A 13,210-nucleotide genomic window follows, 5' to 3' on the forward strand; every position below is an offset into this window, starting at 1 on the left:
AGAACGCTGCTGCCAGAATTCTGACTTGAACCAGAAAATCTGAGCATATCACACCAGCCCTTAGGTCCTTACACTGGCTACCAGTTATATTTAGGATTGATTTTAAAGTACTTTTAGTCATTTATAAATCACTCAATGGCCTAGAACCTAAATACATCGCAGATATGCTCACTGAATATAAACCTAACAGACCACTCAGATCATTAAGATCGAGTCAGTTAGAAATACCAAGGGTTCACACAAAACAAGGGGAATCTGCTTTTAGATATTTTGCTGCCTGCAGTTGGTAATCAGCTTCCAGAAGAGATCAGATGTGCTAAAACATTAGTCACATTAAAATCTAGACTCAAAACTCATCTGTTTAGCTGTGTAATTATTGAATGAGCACTGTGCGATGTCCGAACTGATTGCACTGTATTTTATGTATGTATAATCATTTTCTATTTTTAACTGTCTTAAATTCATTTTAAATCAATTTTTAAATCATTTTCAAAGTTTTTAAATTCCTTGTTTTATTTTTGTTATTATTTATTTTATGATTATTTTACTTTCTTTTATGTAAAGCACTTTAAATTACCATTGTGTACAAAATGTGCTATATAAATAAACTTGCCTTGCCTTGCCTATATTTGTTGTCGTGTTGCATCATGTCGTGCCACATGCAGTGTAGACAGCATCACTGATTATTATAGGTTCTATTGTATTTTGTCATGTCGCGCCGCTCGCATCCAGGGTAGACACGGTATAAGAAAAAAAAAGTTATTTTAAGACCTGTTACCTAAAAGGTTCTTTTGGGAACCAAAAATGGTTCTTCTGTGGCATCACTGCGAAACCCCCCTTTTTGCAAGCTTTATTTTTAATAGTGTAGAGATCTTTGGTTGATTTCAACATAAATGCAGATTCTAAAAAAAACGAATTCAGTTGATTCAGTTGAAGAATCTTCAAATTCAGTTAGTTCAAATTAAGAATTATTTTGCATAAAAATTAAATAACATAATACCAGAGTGTAAATATAGGAAATGAGAAAAGTATTCAATTGAATTTGGAAGTTTTTCAGTTAAATACATTAAATTCTTCAATTGAATCACAGGTTCATTTTCATACACAGCAGATGGCACATCTGCTATAGACACTCGATAATAATGCAGTTTATTGCTGAAATGCAGACTGCGTTAAACAGTGTTGACTGTAAGCGTGTTAGACAAGAATACAGCTTGGCGGTCTCAACAGGGACAGGGGTGCTAATTACTGCAGAGGATATATTAGCCACATGCATACATGCTCAGTTTCTCTTTCACTCTCTCTCTCTCTCTATCTTTTTCTGTCTCTCTCTATATTTTCTTAAATGGAACTCTCTGCTCTCCTTTAGGTCTTGTCTATAAAATAATCAAGGTTGATTATGCACGAATCAATGCACGATGTAATTAAAGTCCTTCATACTCAGGTTCATCTGCAGTGTTTTTCACTGCTACCTGTCCTTTTATATCAGCCTCACTGCAACAGTTCAATGACAGGTGAACTTCATCAGCCTCATAAAGCCATTTATCTGAAATATAGATGCATTTGTGGTAGTGGTTCTCTCATTTTTCTCAGGTTGCTTCACTCCAAACCACTCCAGAGCACTGGAGACCTCAAGATTAATTCATTCTTTTGATAATAGATGTGCTGGAGCGTACATACTTACTAAATGTCTGTATGAAACGCACACACACAGCACACATTGTAGCATATTGTTTCTGATTTTATTTGGTATTTGGCATGTCTTTGTCTTTTTCTCCTCTCGCAGATACAAAAATATTCACATTCGCTTCACACAGAGCACTTGGCATTGGATCATCTCAAAATCTCCCATAGTGCCATGCAGGCTCGGTTCCCTTAAAACCTTCAGCCTATCAGAGAGGAGCATGAAATACAATCTTTGGCCCTCACCACCTATCAGAGCTAAGCATGAAAGAAACCCTCCCATTGCAGGCTGAAAGTGTGTAGTGCTTGGGATAAAGTACTCTTCTGCAGCCTTTAGATAATGCAGCTGGCCTAAAGCTGGTTAAAGCCGAGATACGAGAGAGAGAGAGAGAGAGAGAGAGAGAGAGAGAGAGAGAGAGAGAGAGAGAGAGAAAGAGAGAGAGAGAGAGAGAAAGAGAACAGAATTGTGAAGAAGATATTCCGTTGAATCAGAGAATTCTTTCATTGAGTAAGTTCTATTTCAGAATTCAGTTTGAATGAGAAAAGGCATTAGAATGAGAAATATTAAATTGAATTTTTATTTGAATCAAATGAACTTGAACATTTTTATTTGACTGAATCAAAAAGAGATGAAAGATTAAGAACAAGAAATAGATAACCTCCCTGCATTTGTGGACTGGACTGGACTGTGACCGTTTTGGACTGTAGTCTTCCAGTCATTCCTCAGATTTTCAATGGCGTTTAAGTCTGGGCTCTGAGTCCCTGCTGAAGAGAAACACTCCCATAACAGGATATTACCACCTCTATGCTTTACTGTAGGAATGCTGCTATTTGGATGGTGAGCTGTATTGGATTTCCGCCAGACATATCGTTTGGTGTTGAGGCTGATTAATTAAATTTTAGTCTCATCTGCCTCAGAATCTTCAAGGAGAGTTTTGGCAAAGCTCAGTCTGACTGCATGTGGCCTTTCTTGAGGAGTGGCTTTTTTCTTGCAACCCTCCCGGACAAGCAACCTTTGTGGAGACTTTGTGATATTGTTGTCATATGCACACAATAACCACTCTTTGTCATAATTGTCATAAATTCCTGCAACTGCTTCAGAGTTGCTGTCGGCCTCTTGTGGCGCTTTTCCACGGCATGGTACGGCACGGCTCGGCTCGGTTTGCGTTTCCACTGTGGTTTAGTATCGCTTTAGAGTGGGCGGGATTATTCACATGTCGTTAGTTGCACCGCCTATACTGCCACGCCTCCTGAAAAACTTTTTCATTCAGCGTCGCCCCATCAAGCTCTCGCTGGATCCGCTCCTCTGCTATCAACGAGAGGAACGTCTGTACTTCCTCAACAGACAATGAAACAGCCACTTTTTGGTTGTTAAAAAAAGGTGCACTTTTTCAAAACAGTTGCGTTCGATCCTTCGCTGGCTGTGCTGATTTAAATCTAGCGGTTCTGTTGTGTTTGTGTCGCAAGTTCAGTGACGCAGATAGTGACGATTTTCTCCGGCCAATCCGTGATCAGCAGAGTTTACACGTCACATTTTGGTAACGGTACGGTTCACTTGGAACCTCAACCAAGGTGGTACTAAAAAAAGTACCAGGTACCAGGTACCAGGTACTGTACCCAGTGGAAAACCCCCCAAAAGTTAACCGTATTGTGCCATACCATGCAGTGGAAAAGCGCCATTGGTAGCCTTTCTGATCAGTTTCCTGGCACTTTCATCCAGTTTGGAACGACGTCCTGATCCAGGCAGGGTCTTTTTGTATCCATCTCCTTACTTGTGCCTGTCCACAACTTTATCCTGGAGTTCTTTTGACAGTGTCTTGCCACCCATAGTTGATTGTTTGCTTCAGTTGCATCACAGTTGAAAGTCAAATAGCTTTGTGTGTTTACAAGTCATTTTTAGGAGGGGGCTGATCCTTTTCCAACTCAGTGATTCTGTTTTTTTATTTATTTATTTTTTTCTGATATGTTGGTGTCATATCTTTCACTTGGATGTTATAAGTTGCACAGAGTAAATGCGGCTGGATAAAACAAAAACTGTGCTCATCTTCATTTCAGGCTGTGAAGCAACAAAATGTGATTATTGTAAAGGGGGTGATTATTTTCTATACCCACTGTGTATAGATACACATGTATATCTTTAGTGCACAAATGTCAAAGGTCAAATGTATCATTTAAAATGTAGAATTTAACTTAAAAAATAAGTTAAAATACTCAATTTAATTTCAAAGAACTTTACATAAACATTAGGTCATGTTTGCATTTTCTTCTGTCACTGGCCACAATTGTAACCTTGAAATCAGGATTTAAAAAAAATAAAAAAATAAATAATGTCATCTTTAATATATAAAAGAAAATAATGTCTTCATAATCATTCATACATGAGAAAATTGAACAAAATTGAAAGATGTGGGAGAATTGAACAAACTTGGCTCAGATGGTGATTAATGATACAAGATCTCTTTACCTACAAATGGTTGTCTAAAGCAAAAATGCTATGAAGTGCACATAATTTGTAAATCAACTATTTTGGGAATTAGCACCCCAAAATTAGTCATAAACAAGTATTGGATTAGACAACTAAATTTAATTTCAAAGAACTTTACATAAACATTGGGTCATGTTTGCATTTTCTTCTGTCACTGGCCACAATTGTAACCTTGAAATCAGGATTTTAAAAAATAAATAAATAAATAATGTCATCTTTAATATATAAAAGAAAATAATGTCTTCATAATCATTCATACATGAGAAAATTGAACAAAATTGAAAGATGTGGGAGAATTGAACAAACTTGGCTCAGATGGTGATTAATGATACAAGATCTCTTTACCTACAAATGGCTGTCTAAAGCAAAAATGCTATGAAGTGCACATAATTTGTAAATCAACTATTTTTGGAATTAGCACCCCAAAATTAGTCATAAACAAGTATTGGATTTCATTCAGCAAAATATGATGCTGGGCAGTGTAATATAATAACATTCAATTCTTTAGTGGGTTCAGCTGAATTTGAAAATCCTTCAGTTGAATCAATCACAATTTGAATCAGTTAAATCAACTGAATATTTTAGATTCTAGCTGATCATTAAAGTAAATAAATCAATTTGAAAGTGAGAGAGATTAAATGGAATTGAATGGAAAATTGAAAGAGAAAGAATCGGTCATTCAGTCATCTGTCAACATTCATTGCATCCTCTTTGAGAGTTTAGGAAAAGGATGGGGCTTGAGCATGCACTCACCGCATTGACTGTGTGTGTGTGTGTGTGTGTGTGTGTGTGCGTGTGTGTGTGTGCTTGTATGGTATCAGGTTGTGTCCTTTTCTTCTCCTGCCAAAAGCTGCTGACAGGTAAAAAGCCCTCAGTGCCACTCTGCTGGTGTCATATTGTGATTGGCACTTTGACAGCTCAGCCAAAGCTTGTTTTCAGATAGTTTAGGTACTAGACCTGTCTCACCCACTCACCATTCAACCAGGTTTACAGTAGTTCCAAATTGTATGTGTTTTTACGGAATTGTTGTCAAGACTGGCCAAAAAGAGAGAAAGACTCCTCTCAAAAAGAGCCACACAGCAAATGTAACAAGATTTAATGCTCACCTCATTAAATATTCATGCACTTTGTCGCAAGTCACAGCAACTGTCACACACTGTTTTTAGTTTCAGCATCTGAGAGGGAAAAGTAAAAAATGTCAAAAGCAGTGGCGGCAAACGCATTAACTAAAATGATAAAGACAGTATTATTTGTGTGGTACATTTTCAGGAGATATAATGCAACCTTAACAGATTTATGTGGCGATGTTTCTGCATATGCACCAGCAAGGTATTCAAACAGGTTGCATCCTGTTATGTTATTAACCTCATGAATATGCAAATAACAACTTTAACTACATTTTAAACCATGAGAATTCCCTAACAGCCATGTCAGAAAATATTCTCCTCCACTGTTTTTTAGCTGCATTTTTTAAAATAGCTTAAGGCATGTTTTTGGAACCATATAAGACACCGCATGTTGTCCAGTTAGTCAAATACTTCAATTAATTAATTGGAATTCTACATCTAAAAAAAAAATCAGTCCAACCCTGTTTGATTACACAGTAGAAAGCAGTATAATATAACAAACTGACAGCAGAGAAAACAGTGCTGAGGTAAAATCATAAAAAATAAAAATCATATAATTATGGACAGTTAAGACAGCAAACAAAAAGTATTTTGAGAAAGGCTGAGCATTTAATCAAACTCTATTAAATTAATCTGTCACTTGGTAATGTTGCTAATACAAACACAATATTTAGCTCAGTGTTTGTTCCATGTGTTTGGCTGGTAAATCAAACTTCTGTTGTTGTTTATGGATTTGCAAAATTGCTAATTTGTCTTGTCGTAAATATGCATATTGCTGGGCTTATGCAGTTCTTGGTAACATCAATGCATTTCATTTAAAGACCGTAAACAGTTTATGTGCTTTGCTGGGTCATCACTGAAGAAAAAACACTGCACTAAAGCCTTCACTAAATAATATCATTAAATATGTGAAATGTTATGGATTAATCATTTGACTACATTTGAAATATTCTATTTTTGTCACTTTCATTGGCACTTTGAAACCCTGGTTAATTTCTTACCCTTCCCTGCAGTTGTTTTCAATCACTTTCAAGAGTGGCTAAAGAGAGAGAATACATCCCCGTGTCACATCATTTGACCTTTAATTACTGAACCTAAATAACCACTTGACATTTCCCCTCTGTGTGTCTCCAGGTACGTCCACACCTTGTACCTGGGAGTGCAAAGCCGTTGGCATGGCGACCCGGGTCGGCGTCATTTCTACTGGCGTCTGATGTTCGAGAGCGCTGACATCAACATGCTGCGGCTGCTGGAGGCTTTCCTGAAGAGTGCGCCTCAGCTCGTGCTGCAGCTCAGCATCATGATCCACAGCAACCACATACTGCCCCTACAGGGTGAGACAACACACACACATACGGAGGTTTCCCAGGTGGGCACATGAGATACTTTTAGGTGGGCATGCTTAATGAGAAGTGTTGAGAAAGAGAGAGAGGACAGAACACTTGTGTGATTGTGCTGTGATCGTCATGCCTTATTCATACGGCCACTCCTGAGAAGATGTTTGCTTGTGAAGAATTAAACAAAACATTTAACACGCTTCTCTCTGTCCATCTCTATAACACTTGACACGACTCAGCTACAAACTTGGGGAAAAAGACAGCAGTAGGTATTGTATGAAAATAGAAAATAATAGGGCCCTATGAAATCCGTTTTATTTTTTTCCAAATTCTGTTTTTTCCGTTTAAATTTTTCTAGACTCTGTTTTAATGGTTAAATTAAATTGTATTAATCAAAAAGCATTTCTAATTAATAACTAATGAAACTTGCAATATTTAACATCAATTTATTAAAAGTTTAACAAAACTTAAATTTTTAAGGCCCTATGAAATATATATTTTTTTTCTCAAATTCAGTTTTATTTTTACAAAATTCAGTTTTTACAAAATTACATTGTAATGGTTTCGTTAAATTTGAATAACCAAAAGCATCTCTAATTAATTGATTTAAAAATGATCATTTATTATTTTATTTATTTCTTTTTTCAGAAATAGTGTGTTCTGCTAAATAAATTCTGGTAAATAATTTTATGGTAAATATCTCTTTAAAAATAATGTTTTAATAATAATTGTATTAGTAGTAATAGTACTATCATTACATTAAGTAATATATTTCTGTCACCATGTTTTCAAGTTAAACCAAACTTTTATTTTGACGGGTTGCTGTGAAGACCTTTTAAGTTTCTGTTTGTATATGATATGACGATAGCTTTTCTCGAAAGAAAGGGTAAAATGCTCATGAAGTGACTCTCAGAGCACTTCTAAAGATTGTTTATGTGTTCATGTACTCATATAATCTGTTCATCAAAGAATCCTTTAATGTAAATTAAATGCATCACAATCCTTAACTGAATGAATATCCTTAAATGTATCACAGTTTCCACAAAAATATTAAGCAGCACAACTGTTTTCAACATTGATAATAATAAGAAATGTTTCTTGAGCAGCAAATCAGCATATTATAAGGATTATGTGACACTGAAGACTGGAGTACTGATGCTGAAAATTCAGTTTACCAACACAGAAATAAATTACATTTTAAAACATTCAAATAGCAAACATTTATTTTAAATTGCATTTATATTTTACAATATTACTTTTATATTACACAATATATATTCACAATATTTTTTTTTATAAAATTAAATGCAGCTTTGTGATCATGAAATGCAGCCTTGGTGATCATAAAATACTTTTCTTAAAGGGGTCCTATTATGCCCCTTTTTACAATATGTAATACAAGTCTCAGTTGTCAGAATGTGTCTGTGAAGTTTCAACTCAAAATACCTCACAGCTCATTTATTTCTTGCAGTAAATTCTTGGGTAGAAACTGTTTTCTTGAGTGTCTCTTTAAATGCAAATGAGCATTCTTTCCAGAAGTGGGCGGAGCCTTTACAGCTCATGCCGTAGATACTCCAGCAACAACAAAACATATGCATGTGTTTTAAAGCCTTGTCAGTTTAAACTCCTGATATACGGTTTTCTGAGCACGGACACACAAACAGGGTTTCCGTGGGTCCTTAAAAATTCTTAAATTTAGTCGTATTAAATTTAAAAGTCTTAAATGTCTTAAATGGTACACAAAAGTCTTAATTATGATTTCAGGAGGTCTTAAATTAAGTAAATTGAGTAAAATATATTTATGTTAGATAATTAACAATAATTGATTGATAATAATTGTTTAAATTAATATAATACTTGATAATTTTGACTCATCCATTTTCTTAAAAATGGTTTAGCGGCCGAAAAGTTTATCATTTTATAAAACTTTTTGTCTTCGGTAAAACTGTATCTGAACTGTAACTCAGCTTTTACATGGACTTTTTAAATGCATGGTCCATTTACGAACACTCTAAAAAATGCTGGGTTAAATATAAGCCAGCGCTGGGTTAAAAAGGGACAAACCCAGCTATTGGGTTGTTTTGAACCCAACCGCTGGGTCAAAACAACTCAATAGCTGGGTTTGTCCCTTTTTAACCCAGCATTTTTTAGAGTGAATGGACTTTGTGCTTTTTATTTTGTGGAAGTTAAAAGTGTAAAAAACCATAATAGGACCCCTTTAAAAACTTTAATTTAATAAATGATATTGAATAATATATGAATCATTAAATAAAACCACAGAAGAGACTTTGCCTCCTCGGAAGGCCACCACATGCCACTGAGAAAGAAAACTGTACTCAGGAGACAAAAAGATTAGAGGAAAAGGACATTCAGCAAAAAAGAAAGAAAGAAAGAAAGACAAGAGGATAGAATGAAAGAGAGAGAGGGGAAAGAGAGGACGAGTTGTATAGCAGGACAGAGAGCTCAGAGGGACACGCTGTAAGATTGAATAGACTCAGAGATTTTCTGATTCATTCTGGGTCATGGGTTTGGATACCAACTACCAAACAGAAAGGTTTTTCCTTGTTCTTCTTATCTTCATTCACTTTTTTTCCTTCGTTTCTTTTTCTGATCTCCTGGCCCCCTGCCTGTCAGTCTGACTCAGACCTTTGACCTTTACATTGTGTCAGCAAATCCATTTGAAAGTGAGCATCTGTATGCCGCACTCGCTGTGGAGAGCAGAGAACTTGAGGTGAGGACTGTGAAGTGTGCAGTCTCCTACACCACGAAAAAAAGCTGTGTTTTTTTATAATTATGATATACATATTTCATGTTGATGATTGTTTTTCTAAAACTGCACTGTTGTGAAGTAGCTTCACTTCACTGTGTCCTTTTCAAATGACCAAACTTCAAATGAATGGACCCACAACTTGCAAGTATGAGGGCATTGAGATGTTTTATTATATCTGAATAAACATGAATTTACATATATCTCTGATTTAAACTTCAGAAGCAAAAACATTGTTGGTAAGTTTGATTCATTTGAGTGAATCAAATCAATCTCTCTGTTTCAGTAACAGATTCAAAACTCTTTAATGATTTGTTTGTGCCATCAATCAAAAATATTAGTCTCCATAATCTCTGTTTGGCATTTTTCATGTATTAAACAATTGTAGGTAAATATTTTATATTTATAATTTTATATTTACATATACATATACGTACATATATATATATATATATATACATGTATATATATATATATATATATGTGTGTGTGTGTGTGTGTGTAAGGCTTAAAAACGGCTTGTGGTCTAGCTAAAAATATTGTAATAATGTGACAAAATTTATACTGTAATAAAATGAGAGCAGCCACAGGTAATCATGAACGATCTCTCTTTATCAATTCAAATCAAAATTCAAGATTTCTCTCTCTCTCTCTCTCTCTCTCTCTCTCACACATGTGTGTGTGTGTGTGTGTGTGTGTGTCTGTGTTTGTACAGTACAGTATATGAAGAGTTAATTTGCAAAAATAGATAACTGTTTTTATGAATTTTTATAAATCATGTTTTTTATTGTGATTCTGAACATTTTTTAAGAACTGAGTTATCTGTTTTTGCAAATTAAGTCTTCATATATACAGTGGTGTGAAAAAGTGTTGGCCCCCTTCCTGATTTCTTGCATTACTTTCCAACACTTACTGTATGTGATGCTTTCAAACCTAATGGCTGTTTTTAAGCAGGATGGTTAATCACTACCATAAGGAAGGAAGTCACAGAAGAGCATCTGAGGGAAGGAAACAACACAGTCATGGCATACAAATTAACAGCACCATCAGCAGGCACAATTCATTCTTAGTGAATTCCCCACTGTGTGTTTTAAGGTCTTTAAGGTCTTGTGGAGAGACTCTCATGTCGTCATTTAATACAGTCTAAAAGCACAAATGCTGTTATTAGAATGCATTATGCAAACATCTCATGTGTACTTTCTTCCACCACATCATCTGGCAGTAGCAACTCAAACTTCCGTCTTTCTCTCTCTCAGCACTGGTAGCGCTGGGCTTTAACTTGTCTGATCCCTTTCTCTTTAAACTGCATTCTAATCTGAGGCGGTCTTTGTGGCAGTGGGCTTGCGCTGCCTCTGATGTTTGATTTCATTAAGATTGCCAGTGCATTGCTCCGTGAGAGCCTCTGAAATAGAGGCCGGGAGAGAATGCTGAGAGCATGCTGGCAGGTTGGAAGCGGAGTGGGAAAACGCAGAAACTAATGCTTTCGGTTCTCTGCTAATTAAGACCTCACTTAATCTGGATCTGCACCAAATGAGTTGCTCAGAATGAGAGCCGAGACAAAGAAAGTGAGTGAGACAGAGACAAATGAAAGTGAAATGTAGAATGTGCAAAAGAGACTCAAAAAGAGTAAACACTCGATAAACAGCGAGGGTCAGGCTTGTGCAAAGAGAAATCCAATGTATGATATGGACTATGCTGCTTTGAAGTGAAAGAGTATTTTTTTTAATTATTTATACTACTCGTTGACATGGACAATATATTGGCCATATATGGGCATTTTTAAGCTTGTCTGTTTGGTTAAGTGTCAGAAGTGACTTTTTTTAAAGCACTACACAGAACTAAAAAAAAATCAGCTGTTCCATCATTTCAAGTGAGAATTTGGATTTAAGGGGGGGTTTAAAGGAGCATTTTAAGTCATTTTAAGTGCAGATCTGTGTGAACAGGGATCATTTTGATAACATTGTCTTCTGTATGCTAACAATGCAAAATAAAACCTTTAGGTTTTTAGCACATCGTTGTCATGTAAGTATACCTTTAGATTCTTGATTTCAAACTGTGATGCGCTATATCCAGTTGGATGGTATTTCATATTCACTGTGCTGTATGTAAAATGAGCATTACTTGCGTAGTCTTTATTTGAGAAAATATAATTTCATTTGCACACACACTTTGTGTAGAGTACACTTTTTACAGTGTTTTCTTTCCTTTTCTTCTATATATTTTTTTTTATTATTTATACTACTCGTTGACATGGACAATATATTGGCCATATATGGGCATTTTTAAGCTTGTCTGTTTGGTTAAGTGTCAGAAGTGACTTTTTTTTAAAGCACTACACAGAACTAAAAAAAAATCAGCTGTTCCATCATTTCAAGTGAGAATTTGGATTTAAGGGGGGGTTTAAGGGAGCATTTTAAGTCATTTTAAGTGCAGATCTGTGTGAACAGGGATCATTTTGATAACATTGTCTTCTGTATGCTAACAATGCAAAATAAAACCTTTAGGTTTTTAGCACATCGTTGTCATGTAAGTATACCTTTAGATTCTTGATTTCAAACTGTGATGCGCTATATCCAGTTGGATGGTATTTCATATTCACTGTGCTGTATGTAAAATGAGCATTACTTGCGTAGTCTTTATTTGAGAAAATATAATTTCATTTGCACACACACTTTGTGTAGAGTACACTTTTTACAGTGTTTTCTTTCCTTTTCTTCTATATTTGTGAAAAATACTATAATAGAGATACGGAATAAATAAGTTGCTATTCTAAAGCATAAATCAAGTTTATTTTTTTCATCAAATTATTACTGATTCATTTTTAAATTATGCTTTTCCAATTTTGTAAATATTTTGTAAACACACACACACACACACACTTCGTTGCAGTATGTTATTTACTAAATTAAGTAGTGTTATATATATATATATAGGGATGTAACGATTCACTTAACTCACAATGCGATACGATTCACAATACTGATTTCACAATTTTTTTTTTTACAAAATGTGAAAAGGTGTCCTTTTATTATTTCTCATACAAAATGCTGCACATTTCTTTGTGAAATTCTAATTGTGAAAGTCCAATTCTAAAACTAACTTGAAAATTTAAAACAAATCCCAAATCAAATAAATAAATAATACAAAATAAAACAAATATCTTCATATAAATAAACTAACTAACTCCTTTTTTCCATTTAAAATAAAGGCAACCACTGCATTTTAATCACAATCCAAACAAAGATGCTAAATACATGTTTTTATATTGTAATTAGATTAGATGGATAGATAAGATTAGATAGATAATTAATTAGATAACTTTGAAATTTGAAGCAAAAACCAGAAACTGTGTGAAACTGTACTACATAAAATCTGAGAAACAAAAATATGATGCACATGCAATTTCTTTCTCCACTGTTTACGTTCACTTAAGACATAAACAACTGTGTTTACAAGAATACTTGCCGAAACCGTTATTTTGAGATCATTTTGTGTGCATGTGTCCGTTCAAGTGCAAGTATTCACGAAAGAGGAATCAATTCAGTGTTACACTGTCTGTAACGTGGCTCTCTGTGTGCGCACAGAAAACAGCACACAAGAACTGAATTGAATTCTCTTTAGCCTCTTCATGCGCTTGAATGTTTTAAAATGCACGAATGTTAGAAAAGCGTGCAATTGGTCAATCACGATCCGGTTCACCCCTACATGCGAGTGAACAATGCGAATCAAGGAAGGTATTTCATATCACTATTAAAGATAGGGTGGTGATACATTTTGGTAGCCCGACTAGAAAACACAATAGCCCCGGGAC

General features: G+C 35.1%; 1 protein-coding gene across 1 annotated transcript in view; it reads left to right on the forward strand.

Annotated features, from left to right (window-relative positions):
- LOC107559858 (XK-related protein 7-like) overlaps window positions 1–13,210 on the forward strand; it is a 93,303-nt gene that overhangs the window by 74,845 nt on the left and 5,248 nt on the right. The window contains exon 2 of the mRNA XM_016243869.1: window positions 6,430–6,629. Within this exon, the coding sequence (XP_016099355.1) occupies window positions 6,430–6,629 (200 nt within the window). The remainder of the gene's footprint in view (window positions 1–6,429; window positions 6,630–13,210) is intronic.

Source organism: Sinocyclocheilus grahami, unplaced genomic scaffold (genome assembly GCF_001515645.1).
Source record: "Sinocyclocheilus grahami isolate Dianchi unplaced genomic scaffold, SAMN03320097.WGS_v1.1 scaffold703.1, whole genome shotgun sequence".
Taxonomy (NCBI): Eukaryota; Metazoa; Chordata; class Actinopteri; order Cypriniformes; family Cyprinidae; genus Sinocyclocheilus; species Sinocyclocheilus grahami.